The sequence below is a fragment of the Zingiber officinale genome, chromosome 9B (assembly GCF_018446385.1).
Source record: "Zingiber officinale cultivar Zhangliang chromosome 9B, Zo_v1.1, whole genome shotgun sequence".
Lineage (NCBI taxonomy): Eukaryota > Viridiplantae > Streptophyta > Magnoliopsida > Zingiberales > Zingiberaceae > Zingiber > Zingiber officinale.
The window spans coordinates 84,946,210-84,961,240 of record NC_056003.1 but is presented as its reverse complement, the minus strand read 5'-3'; the positions used below and the strand labels follow the sequence as shown (position 1 = coordinate 84,961,240).

Below are 15,031 nucleotides of genomic sequence, written 5' to 3'. Positions count from 1 at the left end.
CTCATGACTCCAGTAATCACAGAGGTAGTACCAGCTCAGCCTGCAGTACCAGTCCCAGTGGCCCCAGTAGCAGGGGCTAAGACACTCTGTAATGACCCAACTCCTGGGTACTAAGCTGTGAGCCGGATCGCTACATTAACTACTGAAATTACTGTGCTGTACTGTGCAGAAACTGGGTAAAATAAAATTTTATTAAACTATTGTAGTTGCCTCTGTTAACTCTGTGAGAGTGAGATTTCATATCCAACTACCTTCTAGATATTCATAGCTATACTGAGGAGGTGAAACTGGAGCTTTGGATTGGTCCGTGGAACGATCCACTGGCACCCACGCGAACACTGGCTGGATCGGTCTGCCGACCGATCCTGATCGGTCGGTGAGACCGATCAAGGCTCACCGATCGGTCGGTGAGACCGATCGGTAGCTCACCGATCGGCCGGCCGACCGATCGCTGATCGCCGAACTCTGCATCGCGGAGGGATCGATCGGTGACCGATCACGGGAGATCTGAAGTTATCAGATCCATCTCGGATCGGTCGGTGACCGTCCAGAGAAGGAAAAGCCGGATCGGTCTGACCGATCCGAGTTCGATAATCGATACGAAATCAGAATTTCTGATTTCCAGCACTGATTCGTGCCAACAATCGCATACAAAAGTTCTAGATACATGAAAAACACTCTAGCATGTAAATACTAACATTCTAAACATGATAAACTAAACAAGACATAGTTTACTAAACTGTAACACCTAGTAACAAGAATAAGTCATAAAACTAGGCATGTTAAGTACTAAAACTGAAATAAAAGCGTATAGACCCCAAGGATCTTTATTCCAAACCCCTTGCACACACACATCATTGTAGCATCGCCCTCCAGCCTCCGCTAATCCACTTTTCTTTTACCGGTATCTGCAGTATAAGAAAAGTAGCATCTGTAAGCTAAGAAGCTTAGTAAGAAATCATCTACCTCACAAAAACATGCAACGATGCGATTATGTTTTTAAAACATGCTGTTTGAAAACTGAACTGAGCATGGCAACATGGCATGGCATATAAAAGCATAAACTGGAACTGAAACATGTATAGCATGTAAATTGAACATGCTTTAAACTGAACATGGCATACTTATAAACTGAGTATGAAACTGAACTAGTCATGCATATATCTAAATCTGTACATGAACTCAAATCATGTAAACTGAACCTAAACTGAACTGAAAGTTAAATTAGTGTTCTCATCACTAGTTTCAAATTTGAAAACTATACATATAATAGATGAAAATACTAAACATGCTGTTGGGGCCCTGGCAACTGTACTTACTGTGCGCGCATCCCTACGAGACCCGGGATTGCAAGTTCCGAATCCAGCAGGGTTACTAGGTTATCTGAACCTAGGGACGACTGTGGGAGTCCAATCTAGTACAGTGCCAACTGAATAAAAGTAAAATACTGAATACTGTTTTATTTTACTTTGCTGTTCTAGGTTATCTGAACCTAGAGACTACTGTGGGAGCCCACCCAATGGATATCTGATCCATATGGTTGTAATAACTGATAATAACCTGAGTAAAATGTTTCTAATACATTTTACATGTTGTTAGGACGCCTACTGGTGCATCCTTCTGAACTGAGCATTCTACCGAATGCTTGGTGTGCACTAAAAGCACACCCTAAAACTGAAAACTGTAAAACTACTGAACTAACGCCAAAACTAACAAGCGAGAGCAATTATACTGCAGGTGAGGGGTTTCTTACCTCAATCGCAAGGTTTTCTTACAATTCCTTTCGCTAGAAATTCCGGTGAAGACAAATTTCTCGACGATTCGCTCGCGTCCACGTGCTCTACTCGTGGAGGGAACTTCCTTGTGTTGAAATCGTTGCCGGATGGTAACCTTGGGACCCTAGGAAGAAAGCCCTAGCCTTTCCTTGATGTGGCGCCGAGAGAAGGAGGAAGAAAAGGAGGGGGCGGCGTGAATGGTCTCGGTGAAGAGGGATTTGCCGAACCAAAATAAAATAACCCAACCCATCTTAAGTTTATTATTTATATTAAGTGGTTTAATGAACCCAACTCTAATATAAATATATTTGGTTCTCCTTTCTTTCAGCACGGCCCTGCTGGGTTCACCGGTTACTAAACTTATCCGTAAACCATAGGTCTCGGGTTCGATTCCCGCCTAAGCTATTTTACGGTTCCAATTATTTTTTTTTTTGCCACTTCCGCTACTCGAAAAATTCCGGAAAAATATCTAAAAATTCCACAAAAATCATAGAATAATTCTAAAATAAATTCGGGAATTTTTCGGGCTTTACAGCCCGTTTATGGGAAAAGACCTCCAAAGGGAGCTCGTTTATAGAAAAAGACTCCAGAGGGAGTCTGTTTACGAGAAAAGGCCCCAAAGAGAGCTCGTTTACTAGAAAAGACCCTAGAGGGAGCCCAATATCGGGTAATTTGAATATAACAAAATGATAACGGTACTAATAATAATAAAGCTTTAATAAGGATATCGTGAGGGAAAAGGCCTCAGAGGAAGCCCGTTTATGGGAAAAGGCTCCAGAGGGAACCTGTTTACAGGAAAAGACCCCAGAGAGAGCCCGTTTATGGGAAAAGGTCTCATATAGAGCCCACTATCAGGTAATTTGAATATGACAAAATGATAATGATACTAGTAATAATAAAGCTTTAATAAGGATATCGTGAGGGAAAAGACCCCAAAGGGAGTCCATTTATGAGAAAAGGCCCAAAGGGAGCCCATTTATGGGAAAAGGCTCCAGAGAGAGTCCGTTTACGGGAAAACACCCCAGAGAGAGCCCGTTTACGGGAAAAAGCCCCAGAGGGAGCCCAATATCGAGTAATTTGAATATAACAAAATGATAATAATACTACTAATAATAAAGTTTTAATAAGGATATCGTGAGGGAAAAGGTTCCAGAGGGAGCCTGTTTATGGGAGAAGGCCCAAGAGGGAGCCCGTTTATGGGAAAAGACCTCAGAGGGAGTCCAATATCAGGTAAGTCGAATGTGATAAAATGATGAGGATTTTATGAAAATACTGGGAGGGAAAAGACCCCAAAGGGATCCCGTTTATGGGACAAGGCTCCCAAGAGAGCCTAATATCAGTTTCCATGATATGTTATGAATAAGTTAGGTTCAGAATATGTTAAGTTCAGATTCATGTTATGCTATGAATACGTTAAGTCCATGACATGGTATGAATATGTTAAGTTCATGATATGTTTTAAATATGTTAAATTCATGATATGTTATGTTCATGCTCACGATTAAGTCTATTCGTATGCTCATGTTATGCTTATATACATGCTCGTGATTATGTTTGTTCATATGCATGCTTATGTTTATTCTCTCTTGCTTATGTCGATGTCAATGCTTATGCTCATGGTATATTAGTAGGAAGGTCCTAAGTTACCTAGCATGTATTTCCTTTAGTAAACTAGATTATAGACGCTAACTATTGCATGATACAATTTTGAACATGCTGAGACTTTCGACTCACAGACGTTGTTCTTTTTTAGATAATGGGACAGATGAGACGAGAGGTGTTCACAAGTGAACTAGTTCGGGACAATGGCAGTACAATCCGAAGACTTTCTAGTTTAAATTCTGTATTTAGCTATGCTTTCTTCTGAACCGTCTATGTAATTTTATTTGAACTAAATAACTGCCATGAAAGTATGAGTAGGTGATGTCTATAGTCATATTTATAAATTGAAAAAAAAAAATCTGGGACGTTACAACAGGAGAGTGAGAAGTTGAGTCCTGTATGTCCGGTCGACTATGTGTCCGACCAGCTATATACTGAGAGACTTACCCATGACAGTGGGGAGCTAAGTCTCGAATGTCCGGCCGACTATGTGTCTGACCGACTGTATGTTGAGAGACTTGTCCATGAGAAGTGGGAAGTTAATTCCTGAAGGTCCGACAGACTATGTGTCCGACCGGCTGTATGCTGAAAGACTTGCATATGAGAGTGAGGAGCTAAGCCCCAAAGATTAGTGCCTCCTAGACTTTGATTGTCATCTCACTTTGAATTTAACTCACCTCTCATTGATTTTGACTGTCATATCATCTTAACTATCGACCTCACACTACCTTCGGGGTCACCCACAACACGTCGTATCAGTATGTTGTCAGAAAAAAATTCCTCCCGCTTTTTAACTACTTGACGATCGGCTATAAATTGATCTTATGATTTATCTCCTTTATATAATTTGAAATGGATTATGAAAAATATTTAGAATAAATATAATCATCTTTAATAAAAGATTTACTGTTATATTAGAAAAGTTTTCTTATTAAAAATGATTAATTCAATTTTTTTTAAGTTGGTTAAATATTTTATTTTTATCTTACGTTTTTATCCTCAGTTTGGATGGGATGAAAGAAAATTTATTAATGGAAAGAAAGAAAAGAGAGGATAATTTTCTTCCTCTCGGATTAATAATATACCATTTAAAGGTAAAAGTGGGTAAAAATTCCATTTCCCTCCCCTTGCCCCTTCACTCATTTCCTTCCCAAACTTCCCAAACAAGATTATCCTTTTATTTACCATTTCCTCACTTTCTCCTTAGGGGAAAAGTTTGTTTCACCCTAGCAATTTATTTATTTATTTTCAAGAATACCTAATGTAATTGTAAAATGCTTAAAACGTGGTGTATTTTCTAAAATTCTAATTATTTGATTTCAAAGAGACATGGACCATAATGCTTCAAGTTGGTGCATTAAAATAACGGATGGGACAAAATTGACCAATCCATACAGTTGAATTCAAATCTCAAATTTTGATCTGGTCAAAGAATTTGATTAGACCCGATCGATCGTCCGGTTCAAATTTAATCCGCCAAGCCGGTTCAAACTTACTGTGAATGTTCAGCTCTCTACTCGTCCCAAGTGGCATAATGCAAAATGTCCAGGCGGAGAGAGGGCATGTGTTATTGGTTGGTCAACTCTTCTCATTTTTTTAAAGGAATAAATAGTTTTAAAAATATCTTTTAATATTTTATTAATTTCAAAAACCTTATAAAAATAATAATCCCCTCTTCAAATAATTTATTATCTTTTGATGTTTGTCTCTTTTCAAAATTTTAATTTTTGAAATTTTTTTAATTATTCGGGAAAAGTGTTTTGCTAATAAGATGATTTACGGGGGCTGAAATGAAAATATGGAAAGGCTCTGGAATCTCTAAAGACTCCACTCCTGATGCCACGGCGCTGCCCTGATCATCATCACACGACCTGCCCTGTTCTTGATTCCGGAGTGAAATCGGGAGGCGGAGGAGGTGGGAGTGGTGGTCCTCGGGGAGAGACGGCGGGGCAGGCGGGCGATCGATCGATCGATCGATGTGGGTTTGGAATTGGGTGGGACGTGGGATCGGGAGCTTCATCGGCAGTGCGGCGGGAGACGGTGGGGGGTGGATCTGGATCAGCGCAGAGGGGGTAGCCGGGCGGTGGCATGAGGGCGTAGTCGTCGTCGGTGTGACGGCCATGGCCGGACTCGCCCTGGCCGCCACACTCGTCATCTCGACGCGGAGGTAAAAGAGAAGAAACAAAGCCAGAAGGCGCTTACTTTTTCGTTCCTTAGCGTACCGACAAGTAGCAGGTTAGAAAGAAATCGATTATTTGAGAGGGATAGAGAGAGGGATGCCGTAGATGAGCGCCCTCCGACGAACCCATACTTCTTCGTATTCGCCATCTTCGTCGTCGCCTAAGTCGTCCTGGATCCATTTGAGATCGCTCCTCATTGTTGCCTCCTCACCTGTTCCTGATCGGTGAGTCCCCTTCTCCCCTTCTCTTCAATGCCTTTTTCAGTTCCTTCTTATTTTTCTCTGAAGCATCGATTGGATTCCAATAAAAATCTTCATTCTCCGCACACCTAGAGAAAACCAGAAGATAATAGCTAAATGTCTTTCGTTCCTTCATTATCTTCTAACTGTCATGTTCTTCCTCTAGGGTTTGCTAGAAATTGATTATGATTGATGGCTGTTATTGTTCTTAAAAATAGTAGGAAAGTGACGCTATCCTCGTTTAATGAGATATTTAGGGCATACTATGTATATATGAGAGATTGAGATGGACAGTAGATTTCTCTTCGTCTATTAAGGGCATACTATGTATATATGATAATAACTGTTAACTTCTTCAAGGAGTTCATTACAACTAGTGCTTCCTGAATTTTATCAGACAGGACCCAGATGTCAATTAAATTAAACATTCTACTATGTCTTCTCTACCTCTATAATGGATCTTGTTATATTATGCCCGTGCTATGCCAATTTTGAGTTTGGAATTTTGACCTGTTTATTGTTAGATTACCTACACAATACCATAATTTTGAGTGTTGAAATGCTAAAACGATATTATATCAGATATTTGCAGAAAGGTTCTTTCTTTTTCTATTGTTCTCGGCACATATTAATCTTCTAAGAGCAAATATTACTGACTTGATTGAATGTAACATAATACAAACTTCTGGTCACTTTGGTCCATATTAAAACTCTTGTTCACTTGTCTATTTGGTCCCCTCAGCCACCATCAAATTTTCTTTCTGTTCTCTTTGAGCTCTTTTATACTTGTCCATGTTGTCCCTTCGGATACTGACACTTTTTCTTTTTCTGTTCTCTGAATAGAATCATTGTGCTAAGTACTATTGAATTCAAGTAGTATAGTGTATGGAAAACAGCTTGAATAACTTGTTTGCTCATAACTCTGTGATGATGTCATCAACCGTTATCAAATAGTATCAATCCTTTTAGTTTCAACTATTCCTTGTCACTTATTTCTTTGATCTTTCTACACAAGTTCATATTACTCAAACTTAAGTCTCTAAAATTTAACCAACAAATTATCAGCAGTCCCAATTTCATAGCATAGCCAGGCCTTGATGTTATTATATTTGTCAAGAGTTTGAGACAAAGCTTCTCTTTTCCATTTGTAAGTTTGGATTGCATAATGAAAGCACTGAACAAGTTAGATAGGAGGAAAGGGATATACTATGCTTGAAATGAATATTATAACTTTCAGCTAAAGAGCAACTTTTGTCTTCCCTCGTATCATATGTGCTTCTTGTGTATAGAGATACATGGTTGATGCAAGTATTCATAATCAATTTCTTTGAGTTAGTGATTGCATCTTCAAGTTAGTGAAGGGGAGTCTTGGCACAACACTAAAGTTGTTGTCGTGTGACCTAGAGGTCAGGGGTTCGAGTCTCAGAAACAACCTCTTGCATAGCAGAGTAAGACTGCGTACAATAGACCCTTTACCCCTCATTAGCAGGAGCTTCAAGCACCGAGCTGCCCCTTTAGTGATTGTGCCTTATTTTACCCGCTCTTTGGATGTGGAAAAAATTTTAGTATCTGCCTGTGTAGTAGGATGCAAAATTTTTGGCAAGTGAACATCAGATTGAATTTAAGAGTGAAATTTCCTCTCAAAACAGTTACAGCTTTTGTACCCCAGCTTTAGCCTGTGCAATCTTATTGAGATATTCTTGCTTACAGATTTGATTGATGCTGTATGGTTCCATGCAGTAGATCTATAGTCTAAAATCCTGCACTATGTGCTAATGATTATAATAAAAAAATAGGATTGGTATGACTGAATGTCTTTGTAACTATTGTGTTAATTTAAGACCAGTATGTTTACCGAGGTTTTCACATGTATCATTGTTGACGTTCCTCGTACCCACTACACAAATCTTAGAATTTTCATTCAAGTACATGCTTTATCTAGTAATCACCCCTCTAGCTGGTAGCATTTTTCATGTATGGCATCATGGGTGCTCCTTTCACCAGACTATAGTTACTAGCTGAAATTGACATGGCATTTGAATATACAGAATAAATATTTGTTATCAGTGGGAGATAAACCTGGAACGCATTTCCTGCGCATGCCAGATATGTTAAAAAAAGAAGGCCTATAGGTAGTAGCCAATCTGAGAATTAATTGGCTAAAATTGCATGTAAGAAAAAAATGTTGGACGTTTTTGCAAGTTCATTTATTCAGCTTTTATTGTTTGGGAATGAATGTATCATCCTTTTTAAAATATTAACTTGTTTACCCTCTTCACCATTTAGTCCTTTCATAACATCACTTTAGTTTTTCAGAGGCAGCCTTAGGTCACCATGGTCTCGAAGAAAAAGGAAGCATCCCCTTGCTAGGCACCAGTGGAGCAATTTCTTCACCTCTGATGGAAAGCTTCGTGATGGTGGGATTAAGTTCTTAAAGAAAGCTCGTATTGTAGTAAGAATCTCCTCTACTATAATGTCACTTTCCAATACTCATATTAGTTGTATGATCTATTTTGACAAAAACAAAAATTGAAGCAATTACTTGTGATTCAGGGAATTGACCCAAGCATCAGGCCTGAAGTCTGGCCTTTCCTTCTTGGAGTGTGAGACTCTAAACCATATTTTCTGATCAGTTTTATACCTTGTTTTGCTTAAGTTTAATAAATTTTTTTCTTCTTAATTCGGGGCATTCTCTTCTCTGACTACTAGCTTTTTTAGGGCCTTATTTCATGTTAATTATCTAATTCATTCTTCTTTTGCATCTAGTTCTTATTCTAAGCTTGTATCTTGTTCTACAAAGCATTTGCATCACTTAGGACATGTACGCTATGCTGATAGGTGCAAATACAAAATATGCCCTCACCATTAATAGTTGACTTTTAATATCAGTAAAACAATAGTTTTAATATTTCTTGAGTATTTAATCAAATCCATCTGTAAAACGTAGCTTACCTCAATGACAAATAACGAAATGCAAATAAGTTTCTAAGAGTTAACCAATATATTAGCACATAGTGGATTTCCAAGAGCTATACAAATTGTTGGTCCTTAGGAACAAAGTTACATGATAAAATGACACCATCACAAAATTCTTTACATTCTTCTTCTGCAACATGAGATGAGAAGATAGGAATAACCTTTGGTTGATCTCTACAGGAAGTAGGACTTGACTTATAGTTGTATGCTTAAACTTGATATATATATCAGTGATATCAAAACCAATAAATTAATTATGGCAAGCATATTGAAGAAAAATATTATCTTTTCCTCTTATGCATTTTGTTCGTGTAATCCCTCATTTTGATGTGTATTGGGTATTGGGTACACTATCATATATGATGATGCAATTTAGGATATTTGGTCAACCACTGCATATCGATATGCAGTAGGATGGACCATATTTAAACCATTGCTTGCTTGTTAGCATGTGCATTATTTGTAGAATGGATTATAACCTAGTCACACGCACACAACAAGCTTTAATGCTTACTTTGTTAGCATTGCTTGTAATTTGGCTATATAGTAATGAGTGCTTGTTGTTTGTTTGAGAGAAAAATCATTTTGTTGAATTCACCATTGGTTTATTTGGTCTTGAGTAAAAGGGCAGCAAAACCACAAATGCCGAACCCAAGTTTGAATCAAAAAGGTTGGGAGGTTGCGTTAGGGTGCAAGGAAAAAAGCAGTCAGTTACATCATTGCTCGGATTTGATGCAAAATAGTTAAGGATTTTCATATTATTATAGGTTGATCATCAATGCAAATAAAGAAGCTAGTCTGTAGTTTGTAGTTATAAATAATATGGAAGCACTTTTAGTGAAATGAGTAAAATTAGTGGATGTGATGATTGCATGAATTAACAGAATATGCTTATAAGGAACAAAATGGAATGTAACAAAAAGTAAAAAAAATAATTATTGCTGTCTTATAAGTAGTTCTAACATATGTAAAGCTTCTATTAACTTGAACGTTTGGTTCACATATGCTAATTATTATCTTTCTTTTTGTCGAAACCAGATTTAAATAATCAATTATAGTTCTCAGTTTCTAAAGACTCTTTTCTGCAATACAAGCTTCGTGTTTATTTCCTTTAGGCACTCATCAATTAGCTAATATCATTTTTAAATTGTATGCAATAAATAATTTTTTCTTTAAGATAATTCATAAGTTGATCTAGCAATAATATGGAAAGATAGGTAAAAAACTGGCCTACCCTCCCTTAAATGTTAATCTACGGTTATATCATTTGTTGGACTGTATGTGGTCTGAAGTCCAAACACTAGTAACTGCATTATCATATTATCCTTATCATATCAATATAATCACTGAATACTTTTTTCTTAAATCCATCATTATAATTGTCTAGGGATTTGATCATAATTTTTTTTTTTGTCTATAAATTTAGTTTCTCCTTTATATATTTTTTCTGATGTTCTATGTATTCTTCTCTAAATTTAGATTTCATGCTTTTAACCTGCCGAAGAAACTTATTCAAGCAGATGTAAATTTATGATCAATAATACACTAGTATAGTAGATATTATCAATTGCATACTATATCTTAATATCTTACTAATTACTTTACCTCTACATACTAACTATATGTTATACATCTGTCTTCTCCCTTCTCGCTTCTTTTCTTCATCCAATAAGTCAATACTCTTTTTTGCCAGAAAGGCCTTTATTTTCATGGTTGCTGCCCTATTCTATTATCTGCTCATATATGCTACATGTTTGTTCTCGTCCTTGCAACATACACTACCAATTTTTAAATTGTTATTAATGTTTTACCTAAGCGTTATGTTGACAAATCTTGTATGTTTGTATTGAAAAATACCATTGCTAGGTTCAATAAATAAAGCTAAAGATGTGAGCGGTGGAGGTAGACAAAAATGAATATAGTTAACATAAAGATAATTTAAAAGATGTGAAGGGTACTTCCAAGTTGCAACATAGGATTATATAAAGTTTATCTGTGGGACATGATCTATCTAGCACTGATCTGATGCTGCTACTTCAGTGTTTTGTGAACATAATTTTACACTTTGTCATGCATCTTTCCGTTTCAGAATTGCTTAAACAAAAGCCTAAGAAAGTTCAAGAGTGGAAGAATATAGATGGTATTTTTATATAAATGTTTTTAGAGAAAAAAGAACTTAGAAAAGAAATCTTTCTTCATCTATATGCTGATTTCTCATTCTTACTCTTGATTCGAGGACAAACAATAAAAAATTCTTTTTCATAGGTTCATGACAGATGTCTGATTTCCCAAATAGATTTATGATCTGCCAAAGCTGATCGTAATACAACTTAGCCTCTTCATAATGGACATACTAATTTTAGGGCCTACGATTAGAGTTGGAACAAGATAAAGCTTAAGGTGTGCAAAGAGGCCAGAGGGAGACAAAAAGGAATATGATTACAAGATTTACACGGTTCAGGCATTACTAACTACATGATATTGATTAGAGCTCAATGGTAGAATAAAATTCATATAAGAAACCTCGTCCTGTAAATTTTATAGACCTTGGTAAACTTTATCTTGAATTCTCAGAAAGATAATTCAGGGTTTGCACAAAATAGGTTATGGCATTTTGAATGCTGTTCCAATACTTGTTAAGATTTGGACTATTTTGTGTTGACCTCTGAATACAAATTGCCAACAATATGCTTGTGTTTTCCAACCTGCGATATCCTCAAATCCGTTTGTTCAATTCTATAAGGCCTAATTTGCTTCCAGAAACAAAAAAAACAGTTTTATTCTTAATGAAACAGATTTAATTAAATATGCAAAGGTAGAATATATATACTTTACATTGTTTGTGGGACTCTTATTGTGAAATAACTCTTCTATAGAATCCCTCCCACAAAGTTATTGTCACTATGAGTCTGCTATTAGTACAACCTTGGCCTCTGTTTCAGGAAGTAGAAAAAAATAGCATATATGCTCTTTTCAGTAATTCATTATGTGAATTTATTTGAACATTTAAAGAATTACATGGACAAGTAGTGATCTATGTTTCTTTGACGTGTAGCTATGACCTGAGGAGTTCAAAGGCCGAAAGAAATGTCGTTCGAGCACATAGGAGGTACATGTTCCAGTCTGCTAAGCAAATATCTGTCTTCACTTGGGTTTTCTTCTTGTTACAGTTTATGAATATGGTTATCGTCGATGAAAGAAGTTCCTTGATTATGCTTCTTACCGGATATAATTGCTATGTTCTTATTACAGGAAGGTATATGAAAAACTTAGAAGACGATGTTGGCAATTGTTAAATCCAGGCGATGATAAACTAAATGAAATGGACAGTCCGAGAGTGTGTGAATCTGTTTGCTCGAGTGTCAGGGAATCCCTTTCAATTGGACAAGAAAGCTCATTCAGTGGCACTTTGGATCACGTGGGCCATGAGGAAACAGGTACACCCGGCCATGTTATCGTGGAAGAAAATGAAAATAGCGGGATTACTTGTGCAGATGTAGATGCCGATGCAGATGATACAGAATCTTCTTACAGTGAATCCTCCAGTGATGAAGAACCTAGCAGCACTCTAATGTCCCCTGCTTTACGACTCAGTGAAGCTGATCCTAAACTTGCCAAGATTGCTTCATCAATCGGAGAAATCCCCAAAGATAGCCAAAGAGCTGAGAATTTCACAACATGGCAACGCATCATGCGACTGGATGCTGTTCGAGCCAATGATGAGTGGAAAATTTATAACCCATCCCAGGTCAATGTATCCAGAGGCAAGGCTATTAAGTTTGCTACCTGCATTGGCTTGAAAGACTACGAGCACTTGGAGCCATGCCGAATTTACCATGCTGCACGTCTAGTTGCGATACTGGAAGCCTATGCGCTCTACGACCCTGAAATTGGCTATTGCCAGGGAATGAGCGACCTTCTATCTCCCGTACTCGCTGTCGTAGAGGAAGATCATGAGGCTTTTTGGTGTTTTGTTGGATTCATGCGGAAAGCTAGGCATAACTTCCGACTCGATGAGGTAGGCATCAGGAGACAACTAAGCATTGTCTCTAAGATCATCAAGTCAAAGGATGCTCACCTCTATAGGCACCTGGAGAAGCTCCAAGCTGAGGATTGCTTCTTCGTGTATCGAATGGTCGTTATCATATTCCGCAGAGAGCTAACCTTTGAGCAGACTCTTTGCTTGTGGGAGGTTATGTGGGCAGATCAGGCGGCAATTCGAGCAGGGATTGGGAAATCCATATGGGGAAGAATCAGACTACGAGCTCCGCCCACGGATGATTTGTTGCTTTATGCCATTGCAGCATCAGTCTTGCAGAGGAGGAAGCTGATCATAGAGAAGTACAGTAGTATGGATGAGATTCTCAGAGAGTGCAACAGCATGGCGGGGCAACTCGATATCTGGAAGCTTTTGGGCGATGCACATGACTTGGTGGTGAGCCTTCACGATAAGATCGAATGAATGCTACGTCATCATTCCTTCATGCTGACTTGTACTATCTACGTAGTTTTAGTCGGTTCTATTTCTATTCTATCGATTATTAACTCCACGTCGTCTATTGACCATCAGAGGCTCGAATTGAATTGTTGCTTCACGCTTCAAAGAAGGCAGCATGTCGTGCTTTATACTTGATATAATCATTTAGGTTAAAAAAATGATTATTCGCCTTTGCATTGAATGAAAGATTTTAGCATGCTCTTTTTCAGGTATGGGATCACGGTGGATGCTTGATTTCTTTTCTTGATTGTCTATTTAATTGAAGGTCGCATTATACTATGACCCATTGGCTTTGAATTATGAGGTTTTCTAATGTTTTCCTTTTTTTTGTTTTTTTTTTGCATTTGCATAAACAAGTAATATGATTTTTTAAAAAAAATTAAAATTAGCTATAGAAAATTTTGACGAACAAAATAAATTTAATTAAATAACATGTCACAAATAACCTCTGTCAAAAAAACAAACTTTTCGGATTTTTATTTTCCAGAAAAAATCGGAATTTTGATGCCTACATTCATTTCTTTGTAAAGATCAATCTAAAAAACACTTCGAAATAGGTGTTGAAAGTCTTTTCTCCGGTCTCTGTGTAACTCACCCTACCTATCACATGCTCACTTAGGATGTTATGATTTACCTCTCTCGTGATGACCTTGGGTCGGGTGTGACGGGAACGCTGAGGGCGAGCGATTTCGTCTTTTGCCACATGGAAGTCTTTCCCCCAATTTTTTTTTCTTACAAAAGGGTTTACACGGCAGAAAACAAGCACATCACAAAAGTATCCAAGTAATATTAGGTAATAATTACAGTGCTAGATTCCATGGCCTAACGAGCTCATTTCATCTCTCCGCAATCAATATGATGTCTCGGCAACCATTTTAAAGAGGGTTGAGAAATAAGCCTGTAATTTAAAAACTGAAAGAGGTATTTCATTTACCAAAGTTATATATTTTAATCGGTTTTTTACCAAAAGCCAGAGATAGAATATGATATTTATTAAAAGGTATATTATGATTTTATAATTATCAAAAGTCGCATTAATAAATGTGAAAACCCTTTTATATCCTTCCAGCTAATATCACATTTTCCCATCCCATTTTTTAAGGCGTACGAATCACATTTGAATTGTTTAGATTTAAAATTTTCATTGATGATTCGGATGTTGATGATGTCAACATCTTTCATCCTCCCTCTCTCAACGCGTGCAAGCCTCGTGCTTTTCTTAACTCTTCGATTGCGAAAAACTCACACATTTTTTACTTGCGAGATCGTCCCTCCACCGAAATACTACATGAGTGTCTTCGTATGTCAGTCAAGCGACATCAAGGGTTTCCGGTGAAAATCCACACTGGTCCCGTCTCTGCAGTGAAGTTTAGGGTTTCTGACAATACTCTCATTTCAAAATGGCGGAAGGAAGTGGGCTGGGTATTTCATCCTCTGCTGTTAAATTATCTACAAAGGTATCACCTTCAAAACCATCGAATTTGCAAAGGCTCAGCTAGTTTGGATAGAAACTATATTGGAACAGGGTGTTTGGTCACTTTAACAGTTTTTTTGAAAAACCCATAAAGAAAGGAAGGCATCATGGATGTGTTATTTTACATGATCGACACGTCGCAATGATAAAACAATCCCCCTTTAGTATTTTCTTGGACATACAAGTTATGCAGCATATCTATAGTATATTGGTCAATATATTTTAAAATTAGGATTCAACTTCTCAAACATTTAGATTCTCAAGTATAACTTATAATTATGAATTTT

At 37.4% G+C, this 15,031-nt stretch overlaps 1 protein-coding gene across 2 annotated transcripts; it reads left to right on the top strand.

The window, feature by feature from the left end:
• The first annotated feature begins 5,257 nt into the window (after nucleotides 1-5,257).
• LOC122023456 (rab GTPase-activating protein 22-like) lies at nucleotides 5,258-13,478 on the top strand. 2 transcript variants are annotated; one of them, XM_042581571.1, is made up of 5 exons: nucleotides 5,258-5,781; nucleotides 8,113-8,248; nucleotides 8,350-8,399; nucleotides 11,828-11,881; nucleotides 12,025-13,478. In XM_042581571.1, the coding sequence occupies exons 1-5, from the start codon at nucleotides 5,663-5,665 to the stop codon at nucleotides 13,232-13,234; spliced, it is 1,569 nt and encodes a 522-aa protein (XP_042437505.1). In that variant the 5' UTR covers nucleotides 5,258-5,662; the 3' UTR covers nucleotides 13,235-13,478. The 2 variants fall into 2 exon arrangements, with proteins under 2 accessions (XP_042437505.1, XP_042437504.1); XM_042581570.1 differs by having other exon boundaries at nucleotides 5,259-5,544.
• The last annotated feature ends 1,553 nt before the right edge of the window (nucleotides 13,479-15,031 follow it).